Source organism: Antechinus flavipes, chromosome 2 (genome assembly GCF_016432865.1).
Source record: "Antechinus flavipes isolate AdamAnt ecotype Samford, QLD, Australia chromosome 2, AdamAnt_v2, whole genome shotgun sequence".
Lineage (NCBI taxonomy): Eukaryota > Metazoa > Chordata > Mammalia > Dasyuromorphia > Dasyuridae > Antechinus > Antechinus flavipes.
In genome coordinates this window covers 583,746,208-583,768,266 of record NC_067399.1, presented here as the reverse complement: position 1 = coordinate 583,768,266, position 22,059 = coordinate 583,746,208, and the positions used below count along the sequence as shown (strand labels likewise).

General features: G+C 35.3%; 1 protein-coding gene across 1 annotated transcript in view; it reads right to left on the bottom strand.

The window, feature by feature from the left end:
* The window catches only part of SORCS3 (sortilin related VPS10 domain containing receptor 3), a 687,244-nt gene that overhangs the window by 138,402 nt on the left and 526,783 nt on the right, over positions 1–22,059 (bottom strand). The window contains exon 8 of the mRNA XM_051981368.1: positions 3,000–3,089. Coding sequence (XP_051837328.1) covers positions 3,000–3,089 — 90 coding nt within the window. The remainder of the gene's footprint in view (positions 1–2,999; positions 3,090–22,059) is intronic.

The following is a 22,059-nucleotide window of genomic DNA, read 5'->3' as shown; positions in this document are numbered from 1 at the left end:
GTTTCAAAACTCTTTTATTCTGCAAATGGAGATATTAAAATCCAGACAAAAGAAATAACTTGCCTAAGTTCCTAAACATTACTGGCAATGCAACTCAGTACACCCAACTCTAAAACGGAGTTCCATCCACTACCTTATTCTCACTCTACACTACAACCCAAATCAGCCATAACGTGGTTTTAGGGGTATCCAGAGATTATCTCTGACTTTGTTATCATAGGTGATGATATTAAATGCAGTTTGTGTTCATTATTATGCTATGAAACCATAAAGGCACTGACCATTATGGATGAAAAGCACAAATTCATCTAATTTTGGAAGAAAAAAATTAAGTGATTTTTCCCAATGTTACACAGTGAGCTAGGATTAGAAATCAAGATTCCAGATACTTGGTCAAATATCCTTGCTATAATACCTTAAGTTCTGTCTCTTCCTACTTGTTAATATTTAACAAGTTTAGAAACTATTTAAATATGTTAAGTGAACATCCGCTAAAGGAAGCAGTGAACACCAAAAGCCATGATGGTTCTGTCATGAATAAGTCATACCAGTCTACTGTTATTTCCTTTTTTCACAGGTTTACTAAACTTGTATAATTGAGCTAGATTTTTGCAAAATATTGGATAAATGACAGCATGCTATTTTCTGAATATTTTCTGAAAAACAGAGATGTGAATTAGATGATAATAAAATTAAGTGGATTTAAAACTAGTCAAATGACCAGAATCACAGAGTATTTATTATCAACGTGGCAGGACCTCCAGTAGCATGTCCCAGTGATCTTTGCTCAGCCTTGGGATCATTAACGTTTTACCAATTATTTGAGCAAAAACATAGGTGGTATGTGTATCAAATTAATATGATACAAAGCTGGCAAGAACATCTAATACAATGCATGACATATTTCTTGGAAGAAAGCCATGGTAAATCTGGACTGCATACTAAAAAACAGACATCACTTTGCTGACAAAGATCCACATGATTAAAACCATGGTTTTTCCAGTAGCAATAAATGACTTTCTTATAAGGAAAACTAAGCACTATATAATCGATACTTTAAAATTGTGCTACTGGAGAAGACTTTTGGGAGTCCTTTGGATAGCAAGGAGATCAAATCAGTCAATACTTAAAAAAAAATTCAGTCTATTCACTGGCAGGTCAAATACTGATGCTGAGGCTTTAATATTTTGGCCACATAATGAGAAGAAGGACTCAAGAGAAAAACTCTGATGTTGGGAAAGATTTGAGACAAAAGAAAAATGGAATATCGGAGGATGAAATGAATAGATAGTGTCATGGAAACAATGAACATGAACTTGGATAGACTAAATGATAGTAGAAATTATAAGGCCCTGATGTGCTATAATTCATGGGGTCACAAAGAATTGGACATAACTGAACAACTGAACAACAACTGATTCTAAAATTGTTTTGATGGGACTGGAAGATTGAGCTGAATATAATAAGATAAAACTTAATAGGAATAAAAGTAGACATATCTAAATTCATAAATTTAAGTTCATACAAAGAAGATGGAAAAGACATAGATAGCATTCTGAAAAAAAGATCAGTAGGCTACAAACTCAATATGAGTCAACAGGGAGATATGGTGGGCATAAAATCTATTGCAAATTTAGACTTGCATTAAGAAAGATCTAGATCCTAGCAGTAAGAAAATTATACTCTCTGCAATTTATCATGATCAGACCATACCTAAAATATTATACTTAGTTATGGGAGTCACAAAACATGAATAATATGAAGAGTGTCAGAGAGAAGCAATCAAAATGGTAAAGGAACTTTTAGTTTATTTCACATGAAGTTAAAGACTTGGATATAATTATCCTAAAACAAAAAACATACTAAATATGATTTTTTGTCTACAAATACTTGAAAGGCTTTCACCTAACAAAAGGATTCTTGGCTTGGTCCAAGAGAACACAAGTGGGAATAAGGAATGATAGATTCAAAGAGGCACACTTAGCCTTGTGATAAGCAAAACTTCTTGATAATTAGATCTGTTTCAAAGTGAAATGGGATGCCTCGGGAAATAAAGAATTCCTCTTATTGGAATTTTTCAAGCAGAGGCTAGATAACCAGTTTTTGGACATGCTGTAGTGAAGAGCTTTTTAGGGTATTCATTGAACCAGGGATCCACTGAGATCTTTTCCAACTCTATGGTTCTGTGATTCTGAATAGAGAAATATGCAATTATACTCTCCCCAAAAGGGCAAAAACATGCTCGAAATTAGCATTCCAGTGTTGGCAATGTAGTCAAATTTCAATTGCCCACACTGACAAAAGAAAGGTTAATCCAAAACACATTTAAACTAGCTTTGAATGCAGTCAGAGAAACTGAAGCCCATCTCCACAAACCTAAACATATGTATTCCTAGTTTTTTGCCTGATAATATGACACTCCCAGTTAATTGACTCTAGCAGTCTAAGACTCAGTGTGACTTGGGAAAGAGGAAATGAATTAGCTACAAACAGGAGCATGAGAACTGATTGTTCAAAGATTTTTAATTTAAATCCAATGACTTTCTTTTCAAGAGCTCAGAGCAATTTCACACAAACAATCTAATATCTCCATCCCCAGAATATCCCATCTTCATGTTGGAAAATTGAGGCCTAGAAAGGTTAAGCAAATTCTATAATGTTCATATCCAATATTGAAGTAAGGGCCTTGAGTGATGACTTCAAAGAAGCTCTATTTCCCATAAAGATGAGGTATTTCTTCAAGAAAATCTAACCAGTTAGTACTTGTGTCACCAAGGGGCCATCAAGGAAAATTAAAAGCTTCTAACTGCATGTGGATTCTGAAAGGTGAAAATAAAGGGTCTAAAACAGAAAAAGTCAGGCACCCAATATAAATTCTGCTTTACATTATCACTATGGGACAAAACTTCCAACAATTTTAAAAAATCAATCTCATAGAATCTGTTTTGTTTTGGATTTGCTTTTTTTTTTTTTTTTTTTGAGAGAAAACAGCAACTCACCTTTGGCAGAGAATATTTGGGCAGCTTAATCTGGGCAAAGGGGTCTCTTCTGTAGGATACATAGTAGCTGGCTCTTCCACCCGAAGTCACCTAAAGGAGAAAGTCAGAAAAGACATTCAATCAAATATTCAATGTATATTAAGTGCTTACTGCTTCCTGGGTCCCATGCTAAGTATAAGAGAATACACAAATAAAAATGAAATGACCCTCATGCTCAGAGAGCTTACATTCTGCTGGGAGAAACAACACATTTATATGCAAGCATAAATAAAATATACCCAGAATCAAAGAATTTGAGAATAGGAAGAGACCTTAGCAGCCATCTAATCTAAATCAAGAATGCAAGGAATCTGCAATATAATATATCAAATAAGTAATCATCCAGTCTCTGTTTGAATACCTTCAAGGAGAGGAAACCAGCCGTATGGTCTCTCCCATCTTGGGGCTATTTTAAGTTTTAGGAACATTTTCCTGAGGTTAGGATTAAATTTGTCCTTTTGCAACTTCTAACCATTGTTTTTGGAGCGACAAATTTGTTCTGTGACAAGAACAGATCTAATTCCTCCTATGGAAAGCATCTCTTCAAATACTTGAAGACAACTATCATCCTTCTTCCTTTCCCCTGCTAATCCTGTCTTCTTGAGGCTAAACATACCCAGTTCTTTACACTACTCCACATATGACAGACTTTAGGACCCTTAACCATCCTAGTTAACTACTTTGGACACTCTCTGGATAATTAATGTTTTTCCTGAACCTGCTGTAAACAAAACTGAAGTCAACATTCTACAATTATCCTATCCACATTATTACTTTCACCATTGTGGTTTTGGAATATCACAGTATAAAATAAAAAATTAAATGGGAATTTTGGGGACATTTTGTGGAAAATGCAGATGACATGCAAAATCAAGCAGATGACAAAGGTTTAGAAAATCAGAAATGCATAAAATATGTGTTTTATATTATACAATATCAATCTATCTCATCTTTTAGTATCATAATAATTCAGACTTCTCACACAAAAAATTTCTGTGATTTTCCAGATCCTGGAGGCACCATACCCCTGACCCCAACAATGTGGAAGAGATAAATGTAGAGGATAACTGAACAGTGCATAGTATGGTGGAACTTTAACCTTCTTATTGCAAAAAAAAAAATTGCTTTCTTAATATAGCCCAAGATTAATATTTTTTGATTATCAAATCACATTTTAATACATATTGAGCTTTTAGTACACTAAAATCCCTAGCTCTCTTTCAAGACAAATCACAAACTATGCCTTCTCTATATTATACGTAAAGTTAATTTTTTGTACCAAGACTTTACATTTATTTCTATTTAGTTTTCTCTTGTTAGATTCAACTCAGTGCCCTAAGCCTGTCAAGATCTTTTTTGATCATGATTCTGTTGTCTGGTGTGTTAGTTATCCTCAGTAGCTTTGCATCAGGTACAAATTTGACAAGCATGCCATGTATGCCTCATCTAACTCATTGATAAAAATATGAAATAGCATAGTTCCAAGCATACATCACCAGGGCACCCCACAAATTCTCTAACAATGACATTGTGATTCTAACAGTTCTTTTGAGTCTGACCATCCAACAAGTTCTCAAATCAATCTAATTGTAATCTCACCTAGTCCAAAGCTATTCATCTTTTCTCAAGAGGAATATAAGATAGTTTACCTAGAAATGAGCAAAGCTTTGATAAAGTATATCCAGAGCATTTCTCTACTAGCTTAATAATCCAGTCAAAAAAGCAAAGCTTTGATAAAGTATGTTCAGAGCATTTCTCTACTAGTTTAATAATCCAGTCAAAAAAGAATATGAGATTAATCTGGAGTAACCTATTCTTTTTTCCTTCTCTTTTAAAACATTTTAAATATTTAATATTTTATCATTCTATTATTTATTTTTATTTTTTATTTTCTCCAGTTATATTTAAAGCAATTTTTTTCATTTGTTTTCAAAACTTTGGAGCTCCAGATTATCTCCCTTTCTCCCCATTTTCAACCCCCATTAAGAAGGCACATATGAAATTATGTCAAACACTTACAAAAAACTCATGTTGCAAAAGAAAACATAGATCTCTCCGTAATGTTAATCTAGATTTGGAATCCACATTCATCAGGCACAAACTTAAAGGGGATAAATACAAGTTTATTACTGCTCAGAACCTTGATTCAAATAAGACATAAGGAGAAAAGAAACTTGTAATAGAGAAACTATGCACAACTTAATCATTATCACAGTAATAAAGACAACATATATAATTACCAGTTTAGAAAATATCAACTCCTGAGCTTTCTGGCTGGAGAAGTTCCAAATCATATAACTGACCAGAGTACACCATGAAAAGGAAAACAAATCCCAGGGAAGGCCTCCCTTCCTGGGTGAAGGTCCAAAATGTTTACCTCACTATGGTACTATACCAACTCTATTATATGAGTGACTTCCTACACAGAACAGCTTCTCAGTTATGGGACCTTCCACCAAGGGGAGTAAGTAGTTTATTCATTCCTTTAAGCTAGCTAGTTTCATTCAGGAAACTGATCTGGTTTTCAAGGCTCAGAGGAATATCTTAAAGCAAGCACAAGGAAAAAGGCCCCTACTTTTCCTGTGCCAATGGGTGCCTTATCAAATAAGGGCAAGCACATTTTTATATTATACATACATACATATGTGTGTGTGTGTGTATATATACATATATATTATATATATACAAGGATATAGATATAAATATAGTTATAGTTATACAAGAATACCTGGCTGACATTCATTGAGACTCCTTATAATCACAAAAAATACTCCAAGGGCATAGCTGAGACTTATTAAGCTTTCTTACATTCAAATCCTCCTCCATTAAAAAAAAAAAAAACTCTCAAGAAAAATAAAGTTTAAAAAAAGTATACTTCAATCTGTATTCAGAAACAATCAATTCTTTTTTGAGGTATGGATAGCATTTTTCACTATAAGTCCTTCAGAATAGTCATGGTTCATTGTATTGTATTGTGTAGCAAGATCATTCACAGCTGATCATCCTAAAACATGGCTATGCTTTGTAGATAGTAAATGTCACTTTGTTTGGATTCATGAAGGACTTTCCAGGTTTTTTGAAATCTTCTAATCATTTCCCATAAAACAATAATATTCCATCATAATCACATATCAAAATTTATTCAGCCATTCCCCAGTTGATGGGTATTGCCTCAGTTTCTAATTCTTTGTCCTGAGAATAGAACTACTATAAATATTTTTGTATAATAGGTCCTTTTATTTAAAAAAATCTCTCTGGGGATTCATGCTTAGTAGTGATCAAAGGATATGCATAATTATCCTTTATATTTTTTATATTTTATATATATATATTTATAATTATATATATATAATTAGTCCTTTGGGCAGAGTTCATATATGTTGCTCATTTATCAATTGGGGAATGGCTCTTATTTTTTTTAATAAATTTGAATCAGTTACCTATACATTTGATAAATGAGGCTTACAGCAGAAAAACTTGCTTCAAAATTCTTTTTAATTACTATTAATTATTATTACTAACTGTAGTTCCCTCATTTATTCTATTTTCTCTCTCTTTTTACCCTGATCCTCCTCCAAAATGTTTTGCTACTGATCACTCCCTCCCCAAAAGCCCTCTCTTCTATTACCCTCCCCACCTTCCTTTATCTTTCCCCTCCTACTTTCCTATAGGGTAAGGCAAAAATCTTTAGGGATGACCTGTTCTCAATGAAGCCATGCTAGTTCTTTGAATGCACTGCTTCCTTTCCTATACCTTCCAGTTCTTACCTATCATCTCTATAAGTATCCATTATAGACTTCCCCCCTCCAAGGAATGGAAATAAAGCTCATTCAGGTAGTGTGCAAACTCTGTTCTATTTTGTTTTAAAAAATAGGGACTGTTGTCTAATCTTGTAATCTCCCTTATACTTTCCAAAGTGGAATATTATTGACATGTTCTGTAATCACGTGTCAGTTCTTTCAATAACAGAGAGATATAGTTCATCAGGACAACAAGGCACTCACTGACTATTCTGTTTCTTATCTTGAGTATCATCTTCCTCTAATTGTTCTGTTACTTCCAGTGAAAAAAATGCAAAATAAGAATTGAGAAGTTCTACTTTCTTACTTATCAGTTACCACTGTTCTATCCACATCAAACCAAGGTCCTATTCTTTTTTCACCCATGTTCTTTTTCCACAATATTACTTCAAATTTTTGTTTATGTCCTTAGTCCCTCTACTCATTATGAGTTTAACACTGACATTAATTTTACACTATTTTGTTTTTAAGTTCACTGTCTGTTACCTAGTTCTTCTTAAATCTTCTGTATATAATGCACATAAAATAAATAAAAAAATATATAATCATGCCTGGAGGATGTTATCAAGTAGCAAAGATACTTTTTTTAGACCTCTATACTGAACCCTTGAAATCTCTCCCAGTTATGGATGCTTATAACTTCTCACAATCAATCAGGTAAGATTTTTAAAAAAATATTTTAAGAATAGATTTTGTTGGTTCTTTGAGTGCTTCATTAAAATATTCAAGACATTCAGAGGGAGGACATCTGCACACTAGCCTACATACACCAGCTCTCATTTTTCTGTCTTGAAATGTGTGTTACTCTTTTGATTGAGAGGCCACACTCTTGTTAGAAGAAGCAAATCCTTGAAAATGATATTATTTATATGTTCTGGCAATTCCAATCAGACTTTCTGAGGGTACTAATTATTCTGAACTTAAATTACTCTGATTTGTGCAAAATGAGTCTATTTGCTATTTTCAGATGAAAGCATGAGCAATTATTTACAAAAAATAAAAAGGCAGTTGTGTGACCAAATTGTCTGTTCAATTATGGGAAGATATCCAACAGAGTTAAAGGAGAATCATTATTCCATTTACAATGTAGACCCATTGATCAAACTCATCTTTATTGAACATCTACTATATGCCCCACCCATGTGGTAGATACAAAGATTTATGAGACATGGTCCCTTATTATGTCATAGTTTGGGGATGTTTATTATCTCTCTTAAAAAGCTTTGAGTTACTCAAAAGAGAGGATATGTATTACTAATCTTGTATCATCAACAGAAAAATGAGCATGGCAGATATTTAATAAATGTTTGTTGAGTCTCAATTCCCTGCCATTTGTCTGCATGAAAGCCCAACAACAAAGTGAGAAAAGTGTTGATCACCAGAAGTAAAGGCTGAGTCCTTTCCTAAATGAACTTGCTCTGACCAACAAGTATCAGATAGGATAATGTAGCCTTCTCCCACCTACTACCTAAAGCTGACAAACTTCAGAACCCAGACTCTGAGAGAATCAAAGGGAAGTCTCTGCCAAACTTAGGAGTCCTTGCTGAAAAAGCCCTTTAGTGCTCCTGTCCACAAGAACTATGATGTTCTTAAGTGCAGAGAGCCCAGTAACACAAAGCTGAACCAGAGGCTGAAAGTGGAGTTAACTGAAGCTGCCCATGAAAGACCCACTCCAGGGACTACAGCAGATTGATCCAGCCAGCAGATACATCATGACCCAGGAAGAGCCCAGTGACTGAGAAATCTGCTTGACCCCTTTGGTAGCAGTATCCCAGGGGTCAAACAACCTGACATTTTAGCCAGGCATTTAGACCTAGCCTCGTTGAGGATTTATCCATTGAGCTGTCATGTGCTACAAAGAACCAATTCAGTGGAGTAGCAGTAACGCCACAGCCAGTAGCAAACTTCAGGAGAACCCTCTAGAGGACTAAAAGTTATTGAAAATCTGAGTTTCTGGAGTTGTGAGCTGTTTTGAACATGTATTCCCTACACGTGTGCTTCCCCTCCACTGTACCGAAAGTTTGTACTTATTCTTCCCTTCATTGACTCTTCATATATTTATGAGAGATAAATCCCCAGATTTACAGGATATTATTTTGTAATTATTGTTATTATGTCATTTCAGTAAATGCCTTTTCTAGAAATCTAATTGAATTGACTGGCTGATTGTTAAGTGGAAGAACTATGGAGGTTTATATGCTATGTTATTAAGAGAATAACCACCAATAGATTTACTCCTCTGACTTTCAGAGTGGTAGTAGTCACTGTCTGGACATTATCTGATGATGTCAGTGTGGTTTGGGGAGGCAGCCTAGAGGAGTTATTTATGGTTTTTTTTTTTCACTTTTGATAAAAACAATCGAGAGAGGAATAGACAGAGGACAGCCCAAATGAGAATAAAGTCTCACTAAGAATAGAAATGATCTTTTCTCCAGTGTTTCTGTTCTCTTCCCAATAGCGATTGTTATAAAATAGGGGAGGTTTTTTAATAGGAACATAAATATGATGGGACAGTGGGAAGAGTAGTCAGAAACTGGGTGAGAGTATGAGGATGTAACTGAAAGGCCAGTGAAATAGGTGGGAGGCAGTGTTCTTTGGACTCCACTCCCCCCATGGAGAAATCTGCCTTCTCCAGGGAGACAGGTTTACTCTAACTGCTTCCTTGCCCTAGTTAAGGTTCTGAACATATATTAAGGACCCAGGAAGTGGGACAGAGTATGTCTTCTGGGAGTTCAGAAGGATAAGACAGATGTTGGGCTACTACTCCATCAGTTTTACTGCTTTTGCTCCTTTGGGTTTCTTTTGTTGTTTGAAGTTTGTACTTCATTCTCAAAGAGGAATTGATGACAAGTGAATTGGATTTAAATGAGAGAGGATTGTGCAAAGTCACCAGCCTCACTTTTATGTGGATACCCTTCAATTGGTACTGAACAAAAATGGCCTTCTATTGTTAATTGTACTTTCATCTGTGCCTCCTACTCTCCTATTTTGACAAGTAGCTCTGGGAGGTCAAGAACTACATCTCTTACATCTTCCTCTCCCCAGCAAACTCATCCCAAGGCAAAGAAAAAAATAAATGGCTCAATAAGTATTGGCTGATTGATAGTGTGACTTCATATGACTTTGACAAGGTGTGGGAGCTGACTGTGATTTGGGGAGCTTTATGATCCCAGAGAGTTATATCCAAGATCAAGTTAGTTTTCATTTAAATGTTGGCTGACAATTTCCCTACCTGCAGAATATACTGATTTCCTAAGTCATTATCTCTCCCCACTGATAAAAGCTCATTCTCCCAGGGTGCCACCCCAGAGGGAAACTATACAAAGAATATTGGAACTTTATTTATCCATGGATCTCCTAAACCAACTCTGTGAGAGCAGAGAACTGAAATGTTCCCTAGATTGCCTTTTATGTCCCAATTATTAGATCCACTCCAGCTGTTCCAAATCTTCTCTTACAAGCATATATGACCATAGAATAGCAGTCCAAGCACCCTCCAGAAATTTTGATAGCATCACCTTTGACATAATTGTTAAATTTCCTACTTACATGCTTTGATTCAAGGAACGATTAGTTTATATATTGGGATAGAACTACCACCAAAATTTAAAGATAAATAGTTTCAGAGAAAGAAACCCAAGATATTTACAAGGCCCAAAAAAGATTAAATAGGATGAAAAAATAAGACAATGGCACTGTCCTGTTGTTGGGGACACAATGGGACAAGATCCTCAGAAGATTTCCAAGCCATTTGTCATACTTCTTTTCAAATAAAAAAGATGAATTTTTAAGATAAAACGAGGGGAGATCTTCTCTAAGAATGAAGCCTCTTTCTCTTCTTAACTTACTGCAGAGTCCCAGGAAAGTGGTCCAACCCTGCAGATGGCCACTCTGTAGTCTATTATCCTGACTCAGAGGGAAATTAATATTCACAGGAGAAGATAACATGTCACATTCATGGGAAATAGCAGGACAACAATAGCCAAAAGGCTGATTGCATTTAAACACTAGCTCTGGTCCCCATCAAATCTCCCTCTTATTCCTGGAAAGAGGCCAGATTTCCAAACTATGCCTGAAACTGGCTTCTGTCCATTGTGGCTGCCAGGAAGATGGAAAGTTTAATATCTCCATGGATGGAAGTTTAATATCTCTATCAGAAAGGGTTCAGTACTTCTTACCATGAAAAACAACACCCTCAGGGATGTTTCTTAAACAATGAGGAAAGGAGTAGTCCAGCTTACTTCTGGAGACCCTACCTTGGAATGTAAACTGGGTGAGTCCCAGGGGGCACTAAATGGTTAATAATCCTTATCAGCTTCCATCATCATTATGTTTGAATTCACTAAGCCTCCTCCTGGCTTCTAGGGAAAACAATGCTAATAATACATCCTGAAACAGAAGAGAATGGTTGCTCAGTTCAGGGAATGTGAGGATAAGAGACTGAAAAATGAAAGCATAGGGATTTCAAGGACCTTCTATTGTTACCACACTCTGACTAGCCTGCCACTGGTTATCAAATGAAAGTCTCAGCTTTTTTATCCTGAAGTTAATCATCAGTATAAAAGTATGCCAAGGCATTTACAGCATCTTCGGTATTATTGTGCAAATCTGGCAACTATATTAAGAAGGGAATAAAGTTTAGAGACTGCTAATCTATTTTGATGAACTTTTCCTACCCTTAGAAGCAAACTTGCTGCCATTGTAAATCTCAGAGATTGTTACCATTTTTTCTTGCAGTGATACCTTTTATTTCATGTTTGATGAATGTCATCCAATTATTTGCTCTAGGCTCATCCGTCATGCTCAACGCAAAATTAGCTGGATCTTTTCCTTTGCTAATGACTAGCTCGTTAATCTGATTTTCTGGACTTCCATTTTACAGGTTTAATTGGGCTCCTGGCCAGTGAAAATGATTCCTTTGGACAAATGTATTCGCCATTAAACACATCTGTCTTTCATGACTAGTTTACTTCCTTACTGTGTCCAAATATAACCTGACACATTTTTTTACCCCCTCTGCCTCTTATTTTGTCCTAGAGTTGTTCATACAGGATTGGGAGAATCATTCCTCCAAAGTAGAATTCAAGCTCCTGGAATCATTGCAGTTGAGAGTGTAAACATCCCAATCTATGACTCAGAAAATGAGCCACTAGAACTACTTCCTAGAGAAGATAAAAATTATATCTTTTATAGCAAGTACTCATTAAGCATCTACCATAGATGTAAAGTTCTAAACTCTTCATTAGGGAAACAAAAACAGAAATAAAACAATTTTTGACTACAAGAAGCTTATATTCTTGTGAGCAGACACAACATATACATACTAAACTATCCTACATATGAATCAGACAAGGGCAAAGTGATGTGAAATATTTGAGGAGGGTTAGAGACCATCAAAACGTAGATTAATAAGAGAAGATTGAATACAATAGGGCTAATTAGATTTTCAGTATATCTGAGTCAAGATAAACTCAAGTGACATTTTTCCAACTTCATAATCTCAAGCTTTGTTGCCTCTCCATCTTTGGGAAACTGAACACATTTCTTCTGATTTCATGATTCTCAGGTGAAACAATCCCTGGTTCCACTTTCCCAGCCCATTCCAAAGGAAGTTATATTTCTGTCTTCAGGGCCAAATATTCAAGGTTACATTTCCCTCCCTGAGGGAATAATATTGGGAAGCTGGTGAAATGGATACCTGTCCATGAGAAACTGGAATGAGGATGGACTCATTTCACACATGATCTGTCTCTTTCATAGGAAAAAGACTCTAAAGCTTTACAGGAGCTGTTCCAAGTGGATGGCTGTGTCCAGTGAATTGTAAATAATTTCTCCAAGCAGAGTGAAATGACCTTTTTTGCTGGTATGCAGGAGTGACTTTTCACATAATCTCTATTGTTTTTTTCTTTTCCCTTGAAATGGAAGGAAACAGCAATGCTGTTATGTTATACAATTAATTCTTCCAATTTCTTTGTTCGCTAATTTCATTCATATTATTTAGAATGAATTCTGAAGGCAGTAGGTCTCTTCTTCCCTTTACTTCCTCCCTACACCTATACAATTTCTTCCAATATCTCATTTTTCTTTTAAAAGAACACTGAGCCAGTTCCCTAATCACCTAAACTGGGTCACAGTGGTCCAAGAATTGCAAACAAGTCCCAAATTATAATTGTAAATTGCTACCAGTGCAAAGTTGCCACCAAGATAGCTGTTGGAACAGTCAATGACAACTGTGATGATTGTCTTATTGGCTAAGAAGCAATGTTGAGTGTCCAAAAAATTCTATTACATCACATTTTTTCCCTCAATAGTATTTTGTTTTTCCAAATACATGTAAAGATAGTTTCCAAAATTCATTTTTGTAAGATTTTGTGTTCCAAATTCTTTTTCCTTCCCCGGGACAGCAAGCAGTCTAATATAGGTCATACACGTACAGTCCTTTTAAATGTATTTCCATATTTGTCATGTTATGCAAGAAAAATCAGACCAAAAGGGGGAAAAAAAACTAGAAAGGAAAAACAAACAGACAAGCAACAAAAAAGGTGAAATTATTGTGTTTTGATCTATATTCAGTTTCCATAATTCTTTCTTTGGATGTGGATGGCATTTTTTCATCCCAAATCACATTACTGAAAAAAGTCAAGTCTATCATGGTTGATCATCACATAATCTTACTGTTACTATGTACAATGTTCTTTTGGTTCTGCTCATTTTACCTGGCATTAGTTCATCTAAGCTTTTCCTGAAATAATCAGCTATTTCTGAAATAATCCTGCTTATCATTTCTTAGAGAACAACAATATTCCCTTACATGCATATCAGTTGGGGAATGATGGAATAAATTATGGTATATGAAATATACTTTCCAGTCACCCATGTTCACAACCTGTGTTGCCTCAGCTTCTCACTATCTCTCATTCCCCTGTATCTAATCAAATGCCAAATCCTGTTAATTCTATCTTCTAATATCTTTGTCATTATCCCCTTCTCTCTTCTGACATTGTCACCATCTTATTATATGCCCTCATCACCTCATACGTGGACTATTACAACATCTTTTTGCAATTTGGAAACCTTATCATATATTTCTCACCATTCCAATCCATCTTCTACTCAGCTATCTAAATGATTTGCCTAAAGCACAGGTCTCACTACATCATCCCCTTGCTCAATGAATTCTAGCTGCTTCCTATCGCCTCCAAAATCAAATATAAAATCCTTTGTTTGGCATTCAAAGCCCTTCATAACCTAGCCCCCTATTCTGTCTTTCCAATTTTCTTATGCTTTAAACACTTCCATGTAAGTACTGATCTAGTGACACTGGCCTCATTGACATTCCTCAAAGGTAACACTTTGACTCTAGGCATTTTTATGGGTTATTTCCCATGCTTTCCTCTCTTTATCTTTGCCTTCTCCTGGCTTCCCTGGTTTCTTTCAAGTCTCATCTAAAATGCTACTCTCTGAGAGAAAGAACTCTCAGTCCTTAATCTTAGATTAATTCTGAGATGATTTACAATTTATACCATAGGTATCATGTTATACAGTTGTTTGAACACTTTCTGTTTTCCCTATTTCACTGTGAACTGCTTGAAAAGAGGGATTGTCTTAGGTTTTTTGTCTGTTTTATATTGTTTCTGTTTGTCTCTTTATTTTTCTTTCCTTGTATTGCCAGTGCTTAGCACAGTACCTGGCACATACCAATAGGTACTTAACAAATTATTATTGACTTCATTGATTTGTGGTTTTAGATAAGGGAAAAAAAAACACAAGTAGTTTTTAAGATTTGAGAAGTCTTCATAGAAGAGGTGCCATTTGGAATAAATTTGGAAGGATTGGCCACATTCTGACAAGTGAAAACAGTAGCTTGGAGGACATATCAGGGAGAGGTAAGGGTATGAACAAGTTATCAAGAACAAAGGTTCTTCCAATGTTCATCTAGCACTCTTGTTACTATACTAACAAAGAACCCCTGGTATTTCTGATCTACCTATAGCAAAAGATGTTGCCAGCTACACCATACATTCAAGAAAAAAGTATTAATTCCTACAATTTCTTTTTAATAAGTGGATTCATTATTTCACAGGAAAAAAATAAAAATAAAACAAAACAAAAAACCCAGTAAAACAAATCTCCTTTAAATAAACTTCCTTTGAGTGAATAATCCTAACTATGCAAAGAACCAAAACTCTCTTCTAGAATGAAAACAGGAACATGGACTTTATAACAGAATATGGCTTTGAATTTCTCTTAGTGTCAGATTTGAACAGTGTTTCTACATTGAAACTTCAATCCTTGAAGTATTGCAGTTTTACACAAATAGATTAAATACTGAAAGGGATATCTAATATAATTCACCTTTTCTTACAGACGAAGAAACTAAGGTCTTTAGAGTTAAGTGACTGATTAGTTTTACTGAAATGAACTGCCTATGTTGCAAGAGCAGAAAACAACATTATTAATACTTTTTTGTCTTTTTTTATATTAATTAATCAAATATTCAGTTGACTGCCTACTCTAGAACAATGAGTATAATGGAAAGAACATTCAATTTAGCATTGAAAACCTGGGTTGGCATTCTGGCTCCATAAGACTTTGACACTGCCAAATTCTGAGCCTCAGTTTCTTCCTTTGTACAATAAAAATGGTATAATTGATGTCACTTTAACTCACACAATTGCCAAGCTTAATAAGACCTCTGTGTATCTTATGTATATTATTATTTTTTGCCAAGATCTGTGTCGGGTGATATGGAATAGTATCAAACAGAATTCCCTGCTACCAAGTTCTCATAAACTGGAGTCAGGACAAATACAAAAAATCATTGCAAACAAAACTAAAAAATTAAGCCCCCAAATCCACCGATGTTATACAGAGGATTTGTGAAACTTTACAGCTCAATGTTCCTAATATCTTTTTCCTATAATCCCAATATTATAGATCATTTATTATGTCACATTTTCCATGTCTTAATTTTAAATTTTCTGCTTGTAAAGAAGTGTTCCCCTAGATGACGTAAACACTTAAGAAAAGAATGCCCTTTTTATAATAAGGCAGTGAATAACTAAAGGCCAGAAAAACCCCAGGCTCTCCCACAAAAAGTTTTAATTTCTTTGACTCACTTTACCTTATCTGAAAATAGGGCTGTTAGTCTCCCCACTCTTAGGTAGTTGTTTTAAATTTTTTTACAGTTATTTGTAATCTATTGGAGCCTTTGAAATAGGTACACAACAATTTTAAAAGAATCATATGCACTCTATATTTTATAGGCAAAATTAGAAAGATAGATGGAATCCTTTTATAAAAAATTTAGCAAGGTAGCACAGTGGATAGAGCACTGGATCTAGGGTTAGAAAGAGCTGAGAGTTCAAATCTGGCATCAGACAATTAGCAGCTATGTGATGCTAGGCAGGTCATTTAACCTCTATTTGACTCAATTCACTAGAGAAGGAAATGAAAAACCATTCTAATATTTTTATCAAGAAAATTCCAAGAACATCATGCACTGGTCTACACAGTCACTGAATGACAGAACAACAAAGGTTTATAAATAGAATTACAAAATTTCTTATTCTACCAAGAATTATGCAGTTATATTTTTTAGTGTTTAGGAGAATTATCCTCTTCTGTCACTTCTCTCCCTATCCCAAATATCTGGGGAGTGATTATACATTACAATCAAATAATAAACACAATAGCCTCCATAGAATCTGAGTTTCTTTTATCTTAATCTGAAAAAAAAATCTCTCAGGGTATCTGAGAATTTAAAGACAGGTAGTAAAAATACAAAAGTTGATTTCAGAGAATTGAACAGACAGCCTTGGGCATTGTACACCATTCCAACTGCCTTCTGTGGAATTATTACTGAATGTTATTACAAGTTGTGTCTTTCTTGGAAAAAAAAAAAACTTCAAGAAAAATGGCCTCTCTCAAAAGAAATAGGGCATAGTAAAGAGGCCTTTACTGGCTTAATTTTCACCCCTGCTGCAGACATACAGGATTAGATGAAAACAAAGACCAAGAAAGATAAAATGGAAATTAAATTTAAAAGCTCAAGTAGCATAGGGGAGAGGGAGGGAGGGGGGAAAAAGTCAATCAATTTTTAGCAACAGATGTTTAGCTTCCAGTTCCAAATTCAATAAAAGTTGGGATAGTAAAAATAAAAGTGGAGGAAAAGGAAAGTAGGAGAATAGGAGAGAGAAAAAGGAGGAAGAGAAGAAAGCTGGACTGGAGATTCTGGTCCATACAATAAATAATAAGCTTTAAGAATCAGGTTTCATGATTTTTTTTCTCAGAGATTAGCAAGGTTTTTAGAATGCTTTATTGCTTTCTAGAGCTATCTTCCTTTCCCAAGTAAAGCTGATGCTCCACTACCCTAAGCTTCTTCACCAAGAAAATGGGTATATTCAGGCCCATAATTTCAAACATTCCCATTCTATTAATTTCATCATTAGTTCTAATGTTTTATTGCTATTGGGCAGAGCAGGTCAAATACTTGAACAGCTGTCTGGTCCCATGGAGCTGTTCTCAGTGCCATTGATCACAAAGATAAAAATCAATCCCAGTTAAGGAGGACCAAGTTAAAAATAAATTGCATGGATTGATTTCTATTAAGACCTTTTGACTCTCAACTTGAAGTGGAAAAAAGAAAAAAATGAACACGGTATCTTTGCCAGTCATGAAATCTTATAGTATCACTCTTGTCCAGGAAGCAAAATTTGGATGTACCCTTCTCGAGGATTCTGAGAGTTCCACCCAACACCTCTCAAAAGGAGTAAAGCTGTCCTTAAACAGTCATAGCTCCAGAGCTAGAAAGAATGAAGGAAACATGCTAGTTCAACTCCTTCATTTTCCAAATTAGGAGTGAGGCCTAGGGATTTTAAGTAATTTGACAGACAACACAATCAGTGAAGATCAACAGAGGGATAGGAACTTTCAATCTATCACCATGCTTCTCAAATTATTATTTGCTCATATTATCTGTGTGAGTATGGGCAAGTTACTCCCCTTTTCTGGGTCCCTCTTTCCCTGTATGTAAATCAAATGGGGTAGAAAAATTACATTATAAACTTATAGTCCTAAAATTTAATGGGATCACAATTTGAAAAACCTATCTCCTAATACAAATGGCCTTCTCCCTTTCACCAGCTACTTCTTACGAGCAGCCTTTCAAGAGAAAGCCATCCTTTTCTTTCATTCACAGTAGTTACTATTCAGGATAACATCATTTCTTCAAATCCCACCCAAGTCTTATGATCCCCCATGAAGCCTTTCCTTATCTCCCTTTGCTCTAAACATCTGCAGCATGCACAAACATCTGTAGTATTCAATACTGTGGTGCTTCTATCCATCTCAGTTGTAATCATATTTACCAACCACACTGTGACTTCTCTGAAGGTAGGAGTCTTGCCTTACAGTTCCCCATATTCTGCTCCTCATATATCCAATAAATACTAACTAAATAAATCCTTGTTGGGTAACTGATTACATTGCCCTTGATAGGTTTATGAAAGCATCCATTCTGGCTCACCAAGATGAAAGGTTTCTAAAAGCTCTTTCTACAAATGGGGAAATATCTGTTTATCCCATTAGTTAAGTCATTGGATTTAAGGCAAGGGGCATTTGTGGATACTGTGAAACACTAAAAATAGCAGGCACATGCAAACCAATATTGTAATAAAGAGACTTAATTTTCTACTTATCAGCAGAAAGCTGGGGCATTCTCTGTTATCAGGAGCTCTCTTTTTACAACAACATGATTATCTCTAATAACAGAAGTCCCAGAGAAGCAAATCACTGAGGACACTATCTTCTTCCAGGTGGTTTCAAGGACTTGCTGGGATGTGGCAAGTGAATGGAGATGCTTAGCCTGGTTATGACTTGTAAACTCCCTTGCTTCAGAGTAAAAGCCCAAAGACAGCCCAGTCCTCTCTGAAATATGCTCAGGAAGTTGGATGACAGAGGACAGCAGGAGCCGTGAAATTGAGGACGGTGTAGAGAGAAATAGAGCCCTAGGCAGGAATGATGTCTGACCAGACAGCATCACCATACATCACCAGTCATTTGGATCCTGGGAGGCAATTGCCTGAGCAGCACCTTTAAATGAATCCAAGGAACTGAAATTCTGGTCTGTATTTCTAGAGATAATGGAATAATGATAATTTAAACCTTCCTCTAGTTAGCAATGCAGAAAGTTCCTGGTCTAAAGTAAAATTGAAACATATTATGAAGCAACACACTACATTGTAGAAAGGAATAGTGATTAAGGCTTTCTGCAGTCATTTTAACTAACAACTCACTAGAAAATATATACCCACTTCTGCAGCTACCTGGAAACTTTCCTGTGAACATGGGCTTTTCTTTGCTAATCTGGAGATCTACAAGGGTCTGAGAAAGAAGTGATTGTTCTCATTTGTAAACCTACACAAACAGCTCCATTTCAGAAACAAACTGCTTCAGACCTTATACTCAATATAAAGGAGGGAGGAGATATGGAGAAATCTGCTTGACAACTAGGCAGAGGTCTGCAGAGAAAGAGTTGATTTCTGTAGACCAGGAAGAAATCTTAAAAGTACAATTTAATTGCTCTTAGGCAAGGCTGCAGTCAGACAAGACCAAAAGTGGTTTGAATTATTCTGATAAAGCCACAAAGAAAACAATTCAGTTCTGCTCCCAGTTAATTTATCTCAATGCTTAACAGTCTCTAGAATTGGGAAATAATTTCTCTTACCTACTTTCAATCTTTAGGTCCTTCAATATAAGCCTATTTCTCTTGGTTTGAACTTGGTCTTAATTAAGAATTCTTTTACCAACTTCTTTCAATGTGATTTTCTTATACTTTAAGATTCTTTTATTTGTTTCATTGTTGATTAAACCTTATTATTTCATTGTGTAAGAGACTCTTTTCACTAAAACAGACAATTAACAAGTCCATCTTTTATAGATTTGATTGGGACAATGAGAGGCTGACTTACCCATGGATATACTGCTAGCAAAACTCAGAACAAGGAAAATCTCTAACCACTAAGGTTATTACTAAGAAGTTATCCTCTCTTCCTTCATTTCAACACAACTAACTTCCTCTGGGTTAAATATTCTTGATGCATCCTATCTTCTTTGCCCATAAAATTTTCATTTATTCTTTGATGGCCATCTCATTCAATCTATCAAGAAATTTGTATTAATCATGTACTATGTTCCAGGCACTGGAACTAAGGTTAAGTACTAGTGATATAAAGAAAAAGTAAAAAAGCCCCTGCAAGGACTTCTATCAGAGGGAAAAAATAGTATGTAAAATAAATACACAATTAATAAAAAGTTTTGGGGGACAGGCATGGAGTTAGAAAAAACTTCATGCAAAAGGCAATGATTGGATTAATTCTTGAAGGAAGTAAGGGATTCTGAGTAGTGGAGGTCGTGCATGCTCAGGAAGGAGAGTGCAAAAGCCCAGAAATGAAACATAGAACATCATGTGTAAGAAGCAAAAAGAAGCTTAATTGCACAACAGACTGCTAATGGAAGCTTTAAAAATTATGAAAAGGGTTATAAAATTCAAGCTAACAATTTTACACTTGACCCCAGAATTAACTGTAAAGTAATGGAGTTTACAGACAGGCAAGTGAAATGCTCAGATATACATCTTAAGAAAATTCATTTTGGCAAATATATGGAACATGGCTTGGGGAGGGGATAGCCATGATGTAGAGAGGCCAGTTACAAAGGTCATTGTAACAATATAGATGAAGGAGAACTACTAAGGTTGTAGCTATGTAAGAAGTTAAAAGCAGAGAAATGGAGAAAAATCACTTAGGAAAAAATAACAGGATTGACAACTGATTAGACTTAACTATGAAATGTGAATGGGATGAACTTGCCCATCTGATGGAAGTGGATAGCAGAGTGGATTAAAAGACAGAATTCTACAATATGTTGTTTACAAAAAACACATTTGAAGTAGAGAGAAACTATGTAGAGTAAAAACAAAAGGCTGTAGCAAAATATGTTTCAGCTGAAATATCCAGTTTGAAATGTTTACTTAGCAGGAGATTATTAGGAACTCAAGATCTCAAGAACTAGAGACTACTGCTGGTTGTAGAATCTGATTGTCAACTATGTGTTGATAATAATTAAACCCATAGAGCTGATGAAGCAACCATGTGAGTAGAGCAAAGTGTATAATAAAAGCCTGGAGATGAATGTATCAGTATCACATGCTACAAAGAGGTAAGGAAGGTGAAATTCTAGAAAAGATAATCAACTTTGGCAATTGAGGGATCCTTCTTAACATCAATTGAGTGATGATGTTAGGGACCAGATTGTAGAAAATGAAGAGAGAAGAGAGGAAATAGGATCAATGTTTTGGGGTTTTTTTTTTATTTGTTTTGTTTTGGAGTTTGGAAGATTAAAGAAGCCTACAGAACAGTAGTTTGAGTAATGGGTAATCAAGGTGCTACAAATGAGAAAGCAATACTAAGTTGTATGAGATAATACAATTTTGTAACAAAAAAATTACATTTTTTATCAAATTGTTTAATTAAATATTATCTGTAAATAAGTTTGCTCAGTGCCTGGCACTTAATAAATTTTTCTTCACTTTTCCTCTCCTCTTTGACATCACGCAAAGCTGAATGAAGAGAGAATCAGACCAATCTATACTTTTTTCCATTTTTCTTCCCTTGATTACCTTGAAATTATCTTTGATAAATTTCTACTCAACTAGTATACCTTCCACCCTAAAAACAACTTTTATATTTTAATCAACACTGTACAGGAAAGGTAACATCATTATGATGGTAGTGGTGGTGGTGTATTATAATAGACTGTGGAACTTATTTTCCTTTCCATTATCCATAAAACAATCCTAACATGCAATGTCTTCAGATGATATTGATGGAAGAGAAAAAAGAAGAGAAGAAGGAAGATGAGAAGGAAAAAGAGGAGAGAATAGAAAAGGAGAAAGATGTAGAGAGCCAGAACTCTGGAGGAAACTTGAAACAAGGTGTTGACTCAGAGGAATTGATAAGACAATGATTATCTAGTTTAGCATAGTGATTAATAATTCTCTAGTTCAGTACATATTAGTACTTAATGTAGTTCTACAAGATCGACACCTATGATGATATAGCCAATAAGAACTGAACTAGAGACATTTCATCTTTGATCAGGCTCCTGGTGGTTCTCCTTCATTTCTCCACTGAAACCAAGTCCCATCTGAAGGCCCTCCA